At 52.7% G+C, this 18,034-nt stretch overlaps 1 protein-coding gene across 1 annotated transcript in view; it reads left to right on the top strand.

Annotated features, from left to right (window-relative positions):
• COL22A1 (collagen type XXII alpha 1 chain) overlaps positions 1 to 18,034 on the top strand; it is a 259,058-nt gene that overhangs the window by 47,744 nt on the left and 193,280 nt on the right. Inside the window, exons 4-5 of the mRNA XM_077163316.1 lie at positions 4,534 to 4,608; positions 16,051 to 16,162. Of these exons, the coding sequence (XP_077019431.1) occupies positions 4,534 to 4,608; positions 16,051 to 16,162 (187 nt within the window). The remainder of the gene's footprint in view (positions 1 to 4,533; positions 4,609 to 16,050; positions 16,163 to 18,034) is intronic.

Here is an 18,034-nt window from a genome sequence, read left to right as displayed (position 1 = left end):
GATAACAGGACGGCATGTGCCCACAGGCCACTCAGCCCAGGACACAGTAGTGGCGAAACACATTTGGCCTGCCCTGAAGAGCAGAGGCTCTGCCAGTGTGTGTCCACAGCTCCTGCCCTCACTTCTCCTACTCTTTCTACCCCTCTCACCCTCTGGGTAGGGGAACTGCAGGAGGAGCCAGAGGAGGAGGGGGAGGGGAGGGGGAGGAGGAGGGGAGGGGGAGGGGGAAGGGAGAGGGAGAAGGAGGAGGAAGATGAACAGGAGGGGGAGGAGGGGGAGAGGAGGAGGAGGAGGAGGGGGAGGATGGGGAGGGGAGGAGGAGGGGAGGGGAGGAGGAGGGGAGGGGAGGAGGAGGGGAGGGGAGGAGGAGGGGACGGGAGGAGGAGGGGAGGGGAGGAGGAGGGGAGGGGAGGAGGAGGGGAGGGGAGGAGGAGGAGGAGAAGGAGGGGAGGAGTGGGAGAGCTAGTGGCTGCAGTAGTTGAAGAAAGCTGGAACACTTGGGGGGAGGTGCATGCTGGGTGTCTTAAAACATCTTTGCTGGCCAGAAGTCAGTGATCAGAGACCAGTTTCGTGTCTGGTGCAAACAGTGTGCAAGCCTGTGGGCAGAGCCTGCTGCCCACTGTATCCCCAGAGCACAGCTTATTAGGGCCACCTGCAGGGCGGGCACCAGCAAACCTGGTGTGCGGAGCTTGGAGAGCACATGAGACCCAGATGCGGGGACCCTCCCCAAGCCAGGGCTGCTGCCAGGCAGGGAGGGTGGAGGACCAAACCGGCTGGCCGTGGACTCTGGAGAGTGACAGAGCTGGGTGCTCCTGGCTGGGTGGTGTTGGCAGGTGACTCAGGCCTGGGCAGTGGTCAAGGGCGGACACTGGGGCTGAACCCTGACCGAGCCCTTCTCACCAGTTTTATAGCTGCGGACACTTTATCAGCTTCTGTGTGCCTCGGTTTCCACACCCATTTGTCTCACACAGCTGCAGCAAGCATGAGGTTCAGTGTGCTCGTGGTCCCCACGTGCTTGGGTCAGTGCCTGCACAGTGTAGTCTTCTGCCTGTGTCTGCTGTTGTGTTGCTCGGGCCTCAGTTTCCTCCTCTGAGCATGGGTGCAAGTGCACCTGCCCCAGGAGCTGACGTGGGGCTCAGAAGTGACTATGCAGAGTGCCCACTGCAGCCCTGGGCTTGGGGGCCTGGGAGCCGCCACAGCTGGTCTCGTGATAGGGCCCCCTGCGGCCCGGGAGGCTCAGGCTCTCACTGGCCTGGGAAAGTGGAAACTGGCTTTCTTTTAGCAAGGAAGAAGCAGGGAGTGGGTATGAAGTTGCAGCAGGCAGACAAGAGTCCGGGAGTCTGAGAAACCCACTCACGGCACATCCGACCCTGGATGATACCCACGTCTGGATGGCCTTTGAGCCTGCGCCCACCTGCCCAGCACTGGCCTCTCAGCTCTGGTGTCACTGGTCATTTCTGTTCAGTATTCACTTGAGGCCTGTGGATGGGGTGACGCGGAGATGCCCTGAGACCCAGCCCTGGCCTCAAGGAGCCCTTGTTGAGTGGGTGACAGACTTGCAATCAGGGATGCTATGAGGTCTGACTCTTGTGGCCCTGAGGAGAGATTCCTGCCCGGTCTGGGGTGAGATGGGAATAAAGTCTTCGAGAAAGTGAGGGCTGGACAAGGTTTCAAAGTTTGAGGAGGCAGAGCTTAGCAGAGCAGAGCTTTTAGTCCCATTGGAGACGCAGAGATGTCGCAATGGGCCCGACACTCTCTAAGCACTCCTGTGGAGGTGGTTGCCACAGTGAGTGCCTTGAAGGCAGGACCTGGGACCCACTTTGTCCGTCTAAGTGCCCTTTGAGCTAGTTCTGTACCTGGCGCAAACTTGGAGCTCAATAAATATTGTATTTATTTATTTTATTTTGAATAAATGAATTAATGTGGACATAAGCAGATCATTATCTGAGATATGAAAATATGTTGGCCAAAAGGAATTGGAAAATAGCATATCACTCCAGCCTAAGAAGGGGTTTGGATGCTGATCGTGCCTCCCTTAGATGCTCATGAAAGTATATGTCCAGCAGGACCCAAGGGCTCTGTCAGGAGGGGCATTTTCAGAAGCATTTGTCTTGGCTTGTCTGGGTCAAATATGAATCACCTGTTCAGCCTCTTGAATTTATGAGGCTTGGTGATGGCTTTAAAAGGGAATTTGCAGGTGGTTTTGGGAACAGTTCCTTAAAGCAGTTTGGGCAAGTTCTGAAGTCCTTGACAAGAGTCTCAACCTTTTCTGTGTCCATGATGTTTACACTGGCCTTGGGACTCAGGTCCCCTCCTCAGCATGTCTGCAGAGAGACGCTCAGGGCCCTCCCTGCTCTGACGCCTCCAGCAGTCAGCACCGAGCCATGTGCCCATCACCAAACGCAGACTGTTCTGAGTCAGCACGTTTGACACGAGGCAGGGTTCCCAGCCAGTGGGGCGAGCTGCCAAAGCCGAAACACCTGCTTGTCACCGCAGTCTTGGGAGGGGCTTCGAAACGCTGCCCAGGGCCCAGCGGCCCTCACATGCTTGGACCGAGACAGGCGACTCTGTGCCATTCTGAATTGAACTCCAGTCTCTGGGGCCGCCAAGCTCGCCGTGTCTTTTAGGATAAACCTTAAAATACTTTCTCCCAAATAAGAAAGATCTGGTTCTGTCGCCCTCACGGGCCCCACGCTGCACCGCTTATGTCCTTGTGCTAGAATCGATGGGACAACTCACAGTCTACAAGTGCTTTGGGGGCAACGCTGAGCACTGGTGCTTCCGGCGGGAAGCCTGCCCAAGCTCCAGTCGTGCCGTGGGTGTGATTTTGCCCAGTCCTCCAAGTGAGGAGGGCTTCTTTCTTATGTTTTTACGCTCGCACATGGAGAGGCAGGGACCTGCAGGCTGGTCGGCACCAGGGATTCACAACCCAAAGTCATCGCTGAGATCTATGAGGCAACTGGAGAGATCCCTTCTCTTTGCAACTGCGTTTTTCCCTTCATGAACACATGAGACTTACGTAAAATCAGCCTTTTCATCATAATAAAGTAGGTGTTTCTTACTAGTATATGACTTGGCCCAATCCTTTGTACAACTGAGAAGATTTTGTGTTGTATGAGGCCTGGGGACTTCCAGTGGGCATTTATAAATGTGATTTGTGGTCTTTTCTGTAACAGACAAAAATGCGCTCGAACAGAGTCCCTTCGGGACCTCGCTGCCCTTTGCCCTTCCTCCTTGGGCAGCTTATGACAGTGGCTGAACAGCTTCCCTTGTTGTAATGTCACTTCTGCCCTTTCGAATAGAGCACCACTGTCCCCACACTCGTGACACAACATTAGTGCTTGGCCTTATGCCACTTTAGGACGGCACCTGACGTGCTTGGGGCGCCCTCTCCTGTGCGTGCCTCTCCTGTGCGCCCCTCTCCTATGCACCCCTCTCCTGTGTGCCCCTCCTGTGCGCCCCTCTCCTGTGCGCCCCTCCTGTACGCGCCTCTCCTGTGCGCCCCTCTCCTGTATGCCTCTCTTCTGTGCGACCCTCTCCTGTGTACCCCTCCTGTACACACCTCCTGTGTGCCCCTCCTGTGCGCCCCTCTCTTGTGCACCCCTCTCCTGTGCATCCCTCCTGTGCGCCCCTCTCCTGTGTGCTCCTCTCCTGTGTGCCCCTCTCCTGTGCGCCCCTCTCCTGTATGCCTCTCTTCTGTGCGACCCTCTCCTGTGTGCGTCTCTCCTGTGTGCCCCTCCTGTACACACCTCCTGTGTGCCCCTCCTGTGCGCCCCTCTCTTGTGCACCCCTCTCCTGTGCATCCCTCCTGTGCGCCCCTCTCCTGTGTGCTCCTCTCCTGTGTGCCCCTCTCCTGTGCGCCCCGCTCCTGTGCGGCCCTCTCCTGTGCGCACCTCCTGTGTGCCCCTCTCCTGTGCGCCCCTCTCTTGTGTTCCCCTCCTGTGCGCCCCTCTCCTGTGCGCCCCTCTCCTGTGCACCCCTCTGCTGTGCGCCCCTCTCCTGTGTGCCCCTCTCTTGTGTGCCCCGGGCAACCCTCTCCTGTGCACCATTTCGTTATTGCCCTGTGTTCTCATGTCTCATGCCGATTCCCTCTGCAGTTATTGCATTTTATTCTTTCGTCAACCAGGCTGACCCTCCTCCTGCGTCACCCTTGCAGTAATGCATCCATGGCTTCCGAGCCGGGGTGGGGCACGTGCTGTGCCCCATGTGCCTGCAAACTCACACATTTCTGCCACTTCGGTCCTGTGTTGCTCTTGCGGCTTTTCCTTCTGGCGGTCTCGGGTGGGTGAGGCCAGGTGCTTGCAGTGAGGGGGCAGCGCCTTGCACGTAGTATCTTCCTGTGGAGAGCACAGGCTTGCATGCGGTGGATCCTTAACATGACCACAAATAAAAGAACAAACGAGCTGCCAGCTGCTCGGTACCTGTCCCTGCCTCTGAACACCTCGGGATGGGGTGGGGCCCTGTGGGACCATATCCCACAGCGTGGCCACAGACCTGTGCTCATTCCTCTCTCCTTTCGCTTGCTTTTCTCAGATGTCTTGTGCCCCAGCGTCCATGTGGAAGGGGACCGCTTCAGGCACACCAATGGCGGGACCAGGGAAATCACAGGTAAGTGGAAGGCAGCAACCCAGCGTGTGCCCTGGCGAGCTGTTCGCCGGTCCTGAGCTGTTCTGCCCACAGGGTGGCACTGACCCGATACATCCCGCCTGTCCTCAAGTCCTGTGTAAATGACTCGGGCTGTGCTGCAGCAGCCCTGAGCGCCAAGCTGGGACCTGGGCACCCAACTCGGCTCCCCTGGCTGTCTTAGGGGAGCTGCCAGCGATGCACTAGAATGAAGGGCCAGCCAAGGGGCCGGAGGGTGAGGGAGAGAGTGGTGGGTGGCACGGGGAAGCAGAGAGCAAAGGAGAGTTACACACGTGGCCGAACCAGTGAGTGGGATGCAGGGGCCGAGAGGCAGAACTGAGACCCCCAGGTTCCGGGACGCGTGGCCTCCCGACGGGCAGACAGGATGTGGCCCTGTAGACACTCATTTCAGGGATGTTTCTTGTCCTCACACCGAGCTCAGCGGCCCCTCCGGACCCAGTCCTGCTCTCTGTCCCGGGCCTCTGGGCTGCTGCTCCTTCTGGCCACCCCAGTGCCTGGGTCTGGTTCTGACCACTTTCATGGGGTTGAAGGGGTAGAGTCCCCATCGAGGTGGTGGGCCAGCTGTGACCTGGACTGGCCTTTGGGCAAGTGCTGCCCATGTCCCAGGACCCCACCATCCCACGTGTTGCCCCACTTAAAGATGCCACACCTGCATCTGTGGGCCTCAGGGATGCCTCTCGAAGGCATAGTAGGGAAGGGCACAGGGGCTGGAAGGCCTCAAGAGCAGCCCCCATCCCTGATCCAGCAGTGGAAGAGCCCCTCAGGTGGGTTGTTCTGAACTATACGTTTTGCCCCTTTTCCCAGCAGCTGTGGTCACCCCTGGGGCAGCCAATAAGGACCGTGCTCTGCTGACTGCCGTCCTCCCCTGCCTCATCTCCCAGGCACCCCCAGATATTGACACGTACTTCTGGGGGCACCCAATGAAGACTGTGCTCTGAGCCTCCTGTGCCCCGGGAGGCTGCCTGGAAGCAGTGGGTGTTGCTTTCAGACCTCCTTTGTCCAACTCAGCAGTGACCTTCATCGTCTTCACTCTGTCACTCTCTCACCTTGAAATACGTATATTTGTAGCTGAGCTGCTTTTCCCAGGTTGCAGACATACTGGCAAGCTTGGTTTGGATGTGTGCACGCTTTGCCCAGCAGCCCCAGAGGAGCTCTGTCTCCTAGAGGACCAGTCCTCCTTCTCTCACCCTGATTTGTCTGCTCAGCTCCATCCCGGAACACCTCCTGGGCTGTCCTTCATTGTAGAAAGTCTTTATCTCTCTGTGTTATCCGTATGTGGCCCTGTGGGCTATGAGCCCTTCACAGCAAGGACCCCAACTAATTCACGATCCAATGCTTATGTCCATGTGGGAAAAATAGTGACCATGTCTCAACAGCAGTAGTTACAGTAATGACCACCTCTCACCGTGCCCCTGCTGTGTGCCCAGGGCTCTTCTCTCTCTGAACCCCTCAGCAGATGTGCTCAGCACCAACCCATGCACGGCAGTCGGGGGAACCGAGGTTCAGAGAGATGAGGTAACATGCCTGAATTTGGAGTGGAGACAAGATTCAGGTCCAAATACCCCACGCCTGTGACTACGGTGCCACGGGGTGTGGCTGCCTGGGAGTCGGGGCAGAGGGATATTAATTACAAGGTAACTAATTCAGCAAACTAGGAAATGAAAGCCCTTATCTCAAGAATTGGGCAAAGAGATAGTACTTCTAGGTGGGATTAGAAGGAAGCCTAGGGAGGTGTGGAATCTAGCTCGTCCTCCAGGAACAGCCTAGAACAACTGCTGGGGGACATCAGTGACCAGACACACAGCATCCAGTGGTCTGGACCAGCTGGGCTGGCTGAGACCCCACACAGAACTGTGAGACCCCAAGCTGCAGAGGCCAGCACCCTCTCCCATGGGCACGGTGGGCTGGTTCTCCCAGGGGAAAGGAAACAGACTTGACTAGCAGCAAGGGCTTAGCTCACCCAAGCTCCAATTGTAGAATTAATTCACGAATTCTGACTACTGAAGAGAGGTCCCCAGCACAGATAAACTTGGAATAAGCAATAAAGGAACCAGGAGTTTTTGCCCCAGCAAGGGGTTGGGGCTGATGGAAAAATAAAGCAAACAAAAATGACACTTTTTGAGTTGGGCAGCATAAATCATGGAAAAGAACTGGACCCCAAGAAAAGGGGGTTCATAGAGCCTGGAGATACATAGAGCTGTGTACCAACTCAAGATCTTGATTGACAAACCCAAAAAGTGGGGGTCTCTGCTCTGAAAAAGCTCTTTGCTTTTTTTTTCTTTACTTTTTTCCCTTCTTAACAGCTCATTGGATAGAACTGGGAGCGCTCTCAGGTCCAGCACTGCCCCAGGCAATGGCAGTATAAGCTTGCTAAGAGACAAAGTAGCAAGTCAGGTGAAAGAAGTTAATTCCCTAAAGGCCATATTTTCCTCCAAGAAAAGGGGGCGGGGCCCAGCCTAACTGGAATCCTTCTTTTAAGGAATTCAGGGCCCAGGGGCTTGAAAACAGAAGCAATTAAAGCCACCCTACAACCTCATCTCTGTCTCAACCATGCCACTGGCAGGGAGAGTCTGCTAAAATTAAACCACATCACTTAATGCTGGTGGGAAGTGGTGGACAGACAAGTGCTACATGCTGGGCAGGACAGGAAAAGCACAGAGTCTAAAGGCTTCATAGGAAAGTCTGTCAACCTATTGAGTCTCACCCTTAGGGAGAACTGATGCTGGTTACTCTGTCCTCCTGAGACATGGACCAGTCTGGTCTGGGAAAATCTGACTGGAGTCTATAATATTTGAGGAGATCCACCTCAAAAAAAGCTCTACATAGACAGGGCAAGGAACATAAAAACAAGAATTGAAAAATTCTGATCAGTTAAAAGAAACCTATGCTAGAGGTCTAGAATAAGTCCAACTGAATGTCAAAGAACAGATAGAGAACAAGGCCATCCAGCAAGAAAAGCCTAAGTAAAAGAGTGAAAACAAGATCCAAAAAAAAATAATAATAAAATGAAGAAATCAAATGTCTAGATGCCAACCAAAAATAACAAGTCATACTAGGAAAGTTGAAGATACTGCCCAGTCAAAGCAACAAACCAACACTTCAAATGAGATACAGAAGTTGAAACAACTAACTCAAGATGTTAGAACATCCATGCAAAATCTCATCAAAAATCTAATCAATGAGTTGAGGGAGGATATAAAGAAGACATTGGGTGAACATAAAGAAGAACTTGAAATTTTGAAAAAACAAATTGCAGAACTTGTGGGAATGAAAGGCACAACAGAAGAGATGAAAAAAAATACAATAGAAATGTACCAAAATGGATTTGAAGAGGCAGAAGAAAGAATTCATGAACTAGAAGATTGGACATCTGAAATCCAACACACAAAGGATAATAGAGGGAAAAGAATGGAAAGATATAAGCAGGGTCTCAGGGAATTGAATGACAACAGGAAGCACACAAATATATGTGGTATGGGTGTCCCAGAAGAAGAGACAGGGAAAAGGGGCAGAAAAGCAAAGGGAGGAAATAATCATTGAAAATCTCCCATCTCTTCTGAAAGACATAAAATTACAAATCCAGGAAGTGCAGCATAACCAAAAAAGAATAGATCCAACTAAGCATACTACAAGGCATTTACTAATCAGATTGTGAAATGTCAGGGACAAAGAGATGACTTTGAAAGCAACAGGAGGAAAGCAATTCATCACATACAAAAGAAGCTTGATAAGACTATGTGTGGATTTCTCATCAGAGACCATGGAGGTGAGAAGGCAGTGGTAGGATATATTTAAGATTCTGAAGGAGAAAAACTGCCAACCAAAAATTCTACACCCAGTAAAACTGTCCTTCAAACACAAGAGATAGATTGAAATATTTTCAAATGAATAATTGCTGAGAGAATTTGTGACTAAGATATTTACTCTTTCAGCAAGAAATACTAAAGGAAGCACTACAGGCAAATAGAAAAAGGCAGGACAGAGAGGTCTGGAGAACAGTTTAGAAATGACAACCAATAGTAAAGGTAAAAAGAGGAAAAACAATTAGATATGACATAAAATCCAAAAGACAAAATGGTAGAAGAAACTACTGCCTTTACAGTAATAATATTAAATGTTAAGGAATTAAACCCCCCAATCAAAAGGCATGGACTGGCAGAAAGGATTAAAAAACAGGACCTATCTATGTGCTGTCTACAGAAGACTCACTTTGGACACAAGGACAAAAATAGGCTGAAAGTGAAAGGCTGGAAAAAGATGTTTCAGGTAAACAACAAGAAAAGAACAAGGGGAGCTATACTAATATCCAACAAATTAGACTTAAAATATAAAAAAATTAAAAGAGATGAAAAAAGAGCACTATGTATTAATAAGAGGAACAATTCAACAAGAAGATATAAAAATCATAAATATTTATGTGCTGAGCCAGCATGCTCCAAAATACATGAGGCAAACACTGACATCACTGAAGGGAGTAGACGCCTCTACCATAATAGTTGAAAACTTCAATTCACCGCTCTCATCAGTGGATAGAATATCTGGACAGAAGATCAATAAGGAAACAGTGATTTTGAATAAAACAATAAGTGAACTAGACATTGCAGACATTTATAGAACATTATACCCCACAATGGCAGGCAGGATACACACTTTCCTCAAGTGCTCATGGATCATTCTCAAGGATAGATCATATACTGGGTCACAAAGAAAGTCCCAATACAATTCAAAAGCTGAGAGGTGCAGCCCCTTGGAGGACAGTGTGGTGGCCCACAGGAGGTAGGGGTGGGATGTGATAGGATCCTGACACCTGTTGTGCAGTGTGTACCTGGAGGAACTGAGAGTAGTGACAAGAGTGGACATTTGCACACTGGTGTTTCCAGTGGCAGTGTTAGTGACTCAGTGGATGGAGGTGGCCTGAGGGTACAACGACTGAGGGAAGGAAGCGGGGACAGTGTGCATTCTTACAACAGAGTACTGAGCGGCCATGAAGGTGTGAGGCATGAAACCAGGTGAATTAACCTAAGGACTGTAGGTTGAATGAAATGTCAGAAACAAAAAGACAAATATTATCATGCCTCACTCATACGAACTAACTATAATATAGAAACTTGGTGAACTGAAGTTGAGGGCATGGGTTATCAGGTTGGGGCCTGTTGTAAAGGGTCCTAGATTGTAAGCTCTTACAGCAATCACATATTCAGGAACTCTGACTGTTATTTCTAAATTCTGAGCTACTGAGCTACTTGTATGTAATCTAGTCTTTCCCTGAAACTTCAGGCATTTATGTGACACTTGAGCCTCAGAGTTAGAGCTCTGAAGCTATGAAAGCCAGAATTACCCCATTGAGCATCTGTTAGAAAAGATGAAAACGTGATCAGACTTCATCTTGAGGTAAGAGTGAAGCTGATATGGATAAGGCTGGGGTAAATCAGAATACAGGATAAAGGATATTGTCCATATTTTAAAACTTCAACCTCTATGTGAAACCAAAGGAAGAGATGGTGTTTGGTGCAAAATTTACATTTTGAGTAGCACAATATCTAATTTCACTTGTACGGTTAGTTTACTTGAACCCTGTAATGACATGGAATCTTGAATAGGGTGTGAAATCCTGTTGGTTTGCATAGGTTAGTGTGACTGATGCCCTGATACATCCCAGAGTGGTTCGGACTGAGAATTTAAAAAGTATTTGCAAAGTCCTCTTGGGGAACTGAGGAGAAAGGAATAAAGATGCAACTTCCCCATCTGGGGGAATTCCTAATATGCTCACATGCAGTGGGCACAACCAATTCAATAGGCTGAGCCCTCCACCTTGGGGTGAAGCTTATTCCTGCAGAGGAGAGGCTAAGCCTACTTGTGATTATGTCTGGAGTCACCACTGGGGATCCTCTTCTGTTGCTCTGATGTGGCTTCTCTCTCTAAGCCAACTCAGCAGGTGAAACTCACTGCCCTCCCCCCTACGTGGGGCTTGACATCCAGGGGTAAAATTCTCCCTGGCAGCATGGGACAGGACTTGTAGGGGTGTAAATCTCCCTGGCAACATGGGGCGGGACTCCCGGGATGAACTGGGACCCAGTATCAAGGGATTGAGAAAGCCTTGACCAAAAGGGGGAAGAGAGAAATGAGACAAAATAAATGTCAGTGGCTGAGAGATTTCAAACAGAGTCGAGAGGTTATCCTAGAGGTTATTCTTATGCCTTATATAGATGTCCCTTTTTAGTTTATGATGCATTGGAGTGGCTGGAGGGAAGCACCTGAAACTGCTGGGCTGTGTTCCAGTAGTTCTTGATTCTTAAAGATGATTGTGTAACCATAGAGTTTTTACAGTGTGGCTGTGTGGTTGTGAAAACTTTGTGTCTGATGTTCTTTTATCCAGAGTATGAACAATTGAGTAAAAAAAAATAAGAATAGAGAATAAACAAAGAATAGGAGTGAAAAAAGAATCGGGCAAAGAGAACTCGATCATGATAGGACCTCATTTGCTGCACTGTCATGGAGGGACGTATTTTTCCTGTTCAGTTGACCTTTAGCGTTAGCCTGTGTCTGGCATGAGGAGCTGGCCTGGTGGAGTGATGGAGAAATGATGAAATTGAACCAGAGCGCTTCCTCACAGGTGGCGGCCCCAGGCTGAGAGAGAGGGTCTCAGCCCGCCTGCTCTTGTTGCATCACTTTGTGCATGGCTGAGCAAACTGTAGCAAGCAGCTCTTGCCCTGCTGCCCCTCCTAAGTCCAGCCCGCCATGGTCCTATAACTGGCAGGTAGCCCTCTGGCGTGCACCTGTCTCCTGGTGCCATCCAGAGCTGTCTCTTCCAGCCCTGCCCCTGGGCTCTGGAGCTGTAGCACCCCCTTAGCCCTGGATGCTGCCCTGCTCTTCTGAACCCATGCGTTCCTGAGCCTGTCTGAGTGTTTACCGCTCCTCCAGAGGCTGTGTTCCCTGGGTCTGGCTGGTCTGCTCCAGCCCCCCTCATGCCCAGCCCCCCTCCTTCTTCGTGTGCCTCTTCCATCCCCAAATAGCCAAGACTCACAGCAGGAACCCGGCCCACGTGGGCCCATGGTCCTTTGCAGATCCAGTCACCTCATCTGCCTGTTCTCCTCTGCATTCCCAGGTTCTGTTTATTCTCCCAAATAAGGTCAGGCCTGGCCTTGCCTCCATAGGAAACCCTCCTTGGCTGCCCCTCACTCAGCTGGGCATGGAAAATACTCAGGTGCTCATGTAAACCTCAGGCATCATCTTCCTCCTCATATACCCGGACACGCACACACCTGAGTCACAAGTCAGTTTCCCGTGAGACTGTCAGCTCGGGGGCTGGGGGCTCGTCTGTGCGTTACTGGGATCTGAGCAGCCCGCCGAGCATGGAGTCATAGGAGAGCCCCAGGGGAAGTGCAGTGCGTCCCTTCCCCATCCTTCCCTCCAGGAGCTGCCCACCTGGTCCCTGGGACAGACGCACGGGAAGCTGTGCCCCTCACCCAGGCCCATTAGGGACCAGGAGGAACTGACCCTGCCCGGGGGTTCAGGTGGAGCTGCGTCCAGGGCAGACCTTGAGGACCAGGGGAGAAGTCCACAGAAGGGGCCTGGCTCAGAGCAGAGGTGGCCAGCGGGCACCGGGCAGGGGTCCCTGCCCCCTGGGGGCCACAAGGTGGCTCTGCGGCTTCAGCCGGTGCGCCCTTGTAATTTCTGCATTACACAATTGCTTCTTTATCTCACGATTCCTTGCATCACGGCCCATTTACCTCTGGAATGTTTTCCAGTTCTCATTTATTTCAGGAAATTCATCTCGGCTGGGTGCCCTTTGCTTTCTCCTGGTTAACCGCTTGTTGTTCAGACTTTCACGTGTCTGATTAACCCTGCGTTCACTGACAGCAATGCCCGTGTAATTGGAAAGCACTTTTCCTTTGTACTGCTGGGTGGCGCTGTCCAGTGACGACTGGTGAAGCTGTGAGATGGGGGCAGCTCCCACTGGGCCCACGTGTCTGCCCCACTTTGGGATTCTTTCTTGGCAGCCCCAGCTCTCCCAGGAGGCCTCGGCGGGGCCAGCTGGGGATGCCAGGAGGGCTCCGCGGAAGAACCTCCACCACCGCGTGCCCCCCTGAGCAGGCCGCCCCCGAGAGCCCTCAGGCTAAGAAGCTGCTTCTTTCTGCAGAAGGGGCCGAGCGTGGGGCTTGGAAACAGTAGCCCCACGTGGAGCTGCCGGTCCCCATGCAGGGGGTTCCAGGTGCCTCTGTCTGCAGCCCACCCTCTTCGCTCTGTGCCTCTCTAGCTCTCCTCCTGCTCTCACCGAGCAGTAGCCCCCAGCCCACCCCACTGCCTCAGGGCGGCAGGTGCAGGGTATGGAACCCCTAAAGATGGGGGTCCCGGGGACCCCCGAGTGCTGGCTGGAGCAGCCCTGCCTGCTGGACCCAGCAAGGCAACCCCAGGAAGGTCCACTGCTCCCCCCCCCCCAAGAGAGTGCAGCCTGAAACCCCTCTCTCGGGAGCACATCTCCTCACCAATGGGCTCCGCAGCTGTCAACCACTGAGGGTCAATTCCCTTCAGCCCTGGAAGGGCCCCTTCTCTTCCCACTGCCAGCCCCTCCCCCTGCCCGTGCTCCCCAGTCCCCCAAGGTGGGGGGTCCTGGTGCTGAACCCCAAGCAGCAGGAATGTTACCTTAGGTAGGGGGTGGCCCAGCCGAATGAAGGGCTTTTGATCCTCATAAAGAGCAAGAAACCGGAAGCCAGAGTGAGAGGAAGGAAGGGGCAAGAAGGAAGAAGAGGTGGGGAGTGAAGGGCGCAGGATGTGGGCCAGGGCCAAACCCAAGAGCCCAGGAGCTGAGGAGCACAGAGGGCAGAGAAAGCCTTGTCTTGCTGACACCTCCGTCTTGACTTTTAGCCTCAAAACCATGAGCCCTTGAACTCTCCTTGTTCCAGCCAACCTGCCGCGGTGTTTTTCTTGGGTCAGCAGCTGGGGGGCTGGTCTCCCGGGGCTGGAATAGTCATTTACTGCATAAAAGTTGGACATTTCCATTCACTGCTGTTCAAGAAAGAGAGTTGGGTTGAAAGATACATCTTCCATCCAAGGAGAATATTGGGGAAAAGGTGATGAATAGATCTAAATCGATGCTAAAGGCATGAAGATGTCACACCCCACCCCTCGCTCACTTTCCAGAGCAGGGAACTGACGTCCAGAGAGGGAGTGACTCAGGTCACACTGAGGGTCAGCGTCGGCATGCCTCTCCATCCCTGACCCCAGGGTTTAAGCAGAGCTTGTTATGGGATAGGGCAGAATCACCACTCGTTCAGGGCGATGCGTCTCTTTAGAGCATCCTACATTTAGTGCTAGGTTCCAGGCTGCTCCTGTGGATTTCCTCTCTTAAAGCTCAAGCTGACCTTCCAGGATCCCAGTGCTAGTTATTAGAGCTGGGGTTGGTGGCAGCTGCGCTTCCTCCAGTCCTGTCGGTGCCATTTCCTCTACCCATCCTAATGGGTCGTGGGTGAGAATCTCCACCATCCCCACCAGACAGATAAAGGGACGGAAGCTCAGAGAGCTCCTTCCCCAGAGAAGGCAAGAAGGAAAAGTGCAGGAGCAGGGATGTGGACTCAATATTTCTCATTTTGGAGCATGCTGTAATTATCCCAAGATGACAGAAATACGGAGGAAACAAGCTCAGGGCGGTTAAGGCTCATGCTGAGTCCTGCAGCTCTCAGGTAGAGGACCGGGACTCGGCCCAGGAGTGCCCGGGCACCGGGGCTTTCTCCTCTGCACTGTGCCTCGCAGGGGCAGAGGGCTCGCAGGGACTGAGTGTCGGGATGGCCCACGTGATGCTCTGGCAGTGCTGGCAGTGGGGGGCAAGCTCAGCCCTGCCCCCTGTCCCTCCCTACTGGGGACCGGTGGTGCTCAGCCTCTGCTCGGCCACAGCTGCGCTTGTCCTGCACTGCCTGGCGGACCCTGTAGGGGACAGCGTGAGCCGCCGTGGGCTTCCCCAGGGTGCGTGAAAAAGTGCCGTTCTACTCGCTGTGGTGGAGCTTCTGGGTGCAGGTTTCCTGCTCTTAAGAGCCGGAATCAGGTAACGCGACATCACAGATTCTGTTCATCGCTGGTATATCCAGTGCCACTGGGAAATGTCGTCGCAGCTGTTAGTCATTCCCCCAGATCTGACGATTCAGGATGGCAAGGGGTCAGGAGAGGGCCGGCCTGGAAAGCCACCCAAGTCCATTCCAGGACACCTCAGTCCAAGCAGAGCCACTTCCTGGACCAACCAGGCTCTGCTCCAGGAAGGGGTCAGGCCACTGTGCCAGCCTCACCCGGTACAGCCTGCCCTGCGCCTCCAGCCCAGACCCCATCAAACTCATCAAACTTGTCAAACTTAGGAGTGCTCTTCCCAGCAGTACTCACCACTGCCTGAAATCACACTGGACGTTTGTTTGGTTTTGGTCTCCCTACCAGAATACAAGTACCCTGAGCTCTAGGCTTTCTGACTTCCTCCCTGCTGCATCCCTAGTTCTCTCACAGGACTTGGCACAGGCTCCTGGAAATTTTATTGAATGGATATATGATTTCTTTGAACAAAATGTAGTTGTCGCTCATGTTGTCATTGTTAAAATGGAAACATGTAATATAAAAATTATTTTTTGAACATTTACTGTATGCCAGGCACTGTATTCAGAGCTTTATTTCGTCTCATCTAAGCTCGTTAACTATCCTCTGAGGCACATGGTAAAACAATCTCCTTTTAAAGTGCTCAGAGTGGTCAGGTGACCTGCCCCGGACAAAAGCCCGAGGCTCAGCTTTGTGCTACTATGTGACTGAGCTGGACTCAGCCCCCCTCCCAGCCCCACCCCATCCCACCTCTGTCTGCTGCTGGGACTCCCTCTGCCAATGCACACAAAACCCTCCCTTAGCGTCTAAATGAGAGAAACGAAACGTAAATAGTTCTCTTCTTTCTGACGTTTCTCTCTTTAAAGTTCTGAAACTTACAGCTGCCAAACTATAACCCCAACGAAACCCAACTGAATTTCAAAAATGTTGCTGCAGGAGTGAACGCCCTAAATTGCTGATTTTCCTGCAGATCCAACCTCTGAGAGCAAACTGCCGGCCTCTGGGCCTCCTGCCACCAGGCAACCTGAGCCTGCCGCCTCCCGATGGCCTGATCCCTGACCTGCCCTGGCCCATCCACCCGGGCTGCTCACTTCCCTTTGGGAAGCTCAGGGTCTGCATTTCCTGCACCCAGTCCCTGGGATCCAGACGGAAGCTGCCTGCCTCCTTGCTCCATCCGTTATCCTTTCTCCCCAGATATGTATTTGAACAGTTCCCTCTGCTTAAATCCTACATCCTCTCTCCCAGGCCAGGGCTGCCTCTTCAAGGAGTGGGTTTTTCTTTGCCTGCCGCAAGTCTCCCCTGCTGGACTCACGTCCAGCCTTTCTCTTTGGACAGGTTTCGACCTGATGGATTGGTTTCACGTGCAGGAGACCTTGGGGAGGAGAGAGAACGGAGCCCAGAGTTCCTACGTCCGGATGGGGTCGTCCCCCGTGGTGCAGAGGACCGAGTGAGTGGACAGCTGGGAAGGGCAGGAAAAAGGCCAGAGCACCTGGCTGGAGGCTGAGCAGCGAGCCCTGAAGCCAGCCTCTGAACCACTGACCTGGGTGCCAGTCCCACACTGCCTACTCCTTCCTCATGCAGATCGCATCAGCCCCTTGCACTAACCCAGCACGTTGCTCACTCGACTTGTGCGGTTTACATTAGCTCCTTATACTAACTGGGTGTGTTGCTCACTCCTTACTCGGGGCGTATATCAGTCCCTTACACTAACCAGGCTTAGGCCACCAGAATCACCTGGTGCTTTCAGCCAGGTGAGACCCGTCCTAATATAACCAGTTCCCACCTTTCACACCCCCAGATGCCTCTCTGCCTCAGGCTTCCCATAGTTTCCATCAGAGATGGATGCTCCTGCTTTGACGTGTTGTTGAGCATTTTGATGTAAAGATCCTGTCTTCACAAAGTCCACAGTCTGGATCCAGGGTCCCTTACTGTACCAGAGCACATGACCCTTTGTTCTAGCTGCAGGCAGATACACCCCCGAGAGCAAAGATACCTGCCCTTCTCCAATTGCTCTAAGTGTCCTTAAGCTGAAGAGCTCTTCCTCTGTGGCCTGGTACAGCCCCCAGCTTTGCCCCCTGCCCCCGAGTCCAGCTTCTCTCTGACGAGTACCTCCCCCCAACACCACTGCACAGCCTTTGTCAGGCTCTTCTCCCCTCCTGGGACATCGACTCCTTCAAAGCGCAGCTCAAGCATTCCATGTTCAAGGACGCCTGCCCTCACCTCAAGACCAAAGCAGGCCTTCCCTTCCCTTCTCTGCTACAGCCCATGGCCCAGGTGTCTAATGAGACGTCTGCAGAATGTCTCTTCTGCTCAAGGAGAAGCTCTAGGAGAGCTGAGTCTTGCTGTCTGCTGTAGCCCCAGTACCCAACCAAGGCTTGCACAGTAGAGGGTTTGCTGAATGAATGAGTGAGTGGATCCATGATGGAAGAAAATGTTGTGCTAGACACGAGCCTGGCAAAGGCAAGCTTTGAGCATGCGGCCGCAGAACCTGGATCTTCATGTGCACTTTCCACCACATGGCAGACTCTTATGCCACCCCCGTGGCACACAGCAGCGACATCGGGAGGTCTTTCTGCAGAGGAGAAATGGACGAGCACCTCTTCCCCCGAGTCTTGCTTTCTCTCCTGTGAAATGGAGACAATCCCAGCCAGCTGACTCTAGGGGCGCAAGTGACCTTCAGGACAGGGCATGTGGCCTCTGTGACGAATGCGGAGGTGGTGATGCCGTTGTCCGTCAGCTGGCCGGGTCCCAGGCACACTTTGGGGTACCAAGTCTGCCGCCGTTGGGCTGCGCTCCCCATTCTGCTGCACCCTAACTGCTTGGCCAGTGCATGGCCCACGGCGCCTGTGAGCACCGGGGAAAGCTGCATGGCTTTGCTTTAAAGAAGTCATATAATAGAGAAGGAGCAGACAAAGGGAAGGTGGCGGAGTGTCCGGCCCAGGTGGCAGCGGCCCGTCGCCTGGCTGATGAGACCCTGTCCACGAGGCACTTGGACCTGGTCATCTCTTTGGGTTCTCCTTGGCAAGACCCAGAATCCACCTTGTGGGTTAATTTGTTCCTAACGAAAGCAAATACCACTTTCATATTTATAGTTTTCTCATACGCTCAGCATTTACTGACATTTTACATACCTCTTCTCGTTTATTTCTCATCACCGTGGGATGAGGTCAGCAGGGCAGCTACTGGTCTCCTCGTTCTTGTCCTGGGACAGTTGAGACTTGATGTGGGACAAGCATCGTGTTCAGAATTTCACAGTTGATGGGAACTAGAGGTCGGCCTGTAATTTTGCAGTCTTGCCATTTGTGGGAAGAATTGGATT

This window comes from Tamandua tetradactyla, chromosome 6 (assembly GCF_023851605.1).
Source record: "Tamandua tetradactyla isolate mTamTet1 chromosome 6, mTamTet1.pri, whole genome shotgun sequence".
Taxonomy (NCBI): Eukaryota; Metazoa; Chordata; class Mammalia; order Pilosa; family Myrmecophagidae; genus Tamandua; species Tamandua tetradactyla.
This window is presented reverse-complemented; position numbering and strand designations above follow the sequence as displayed.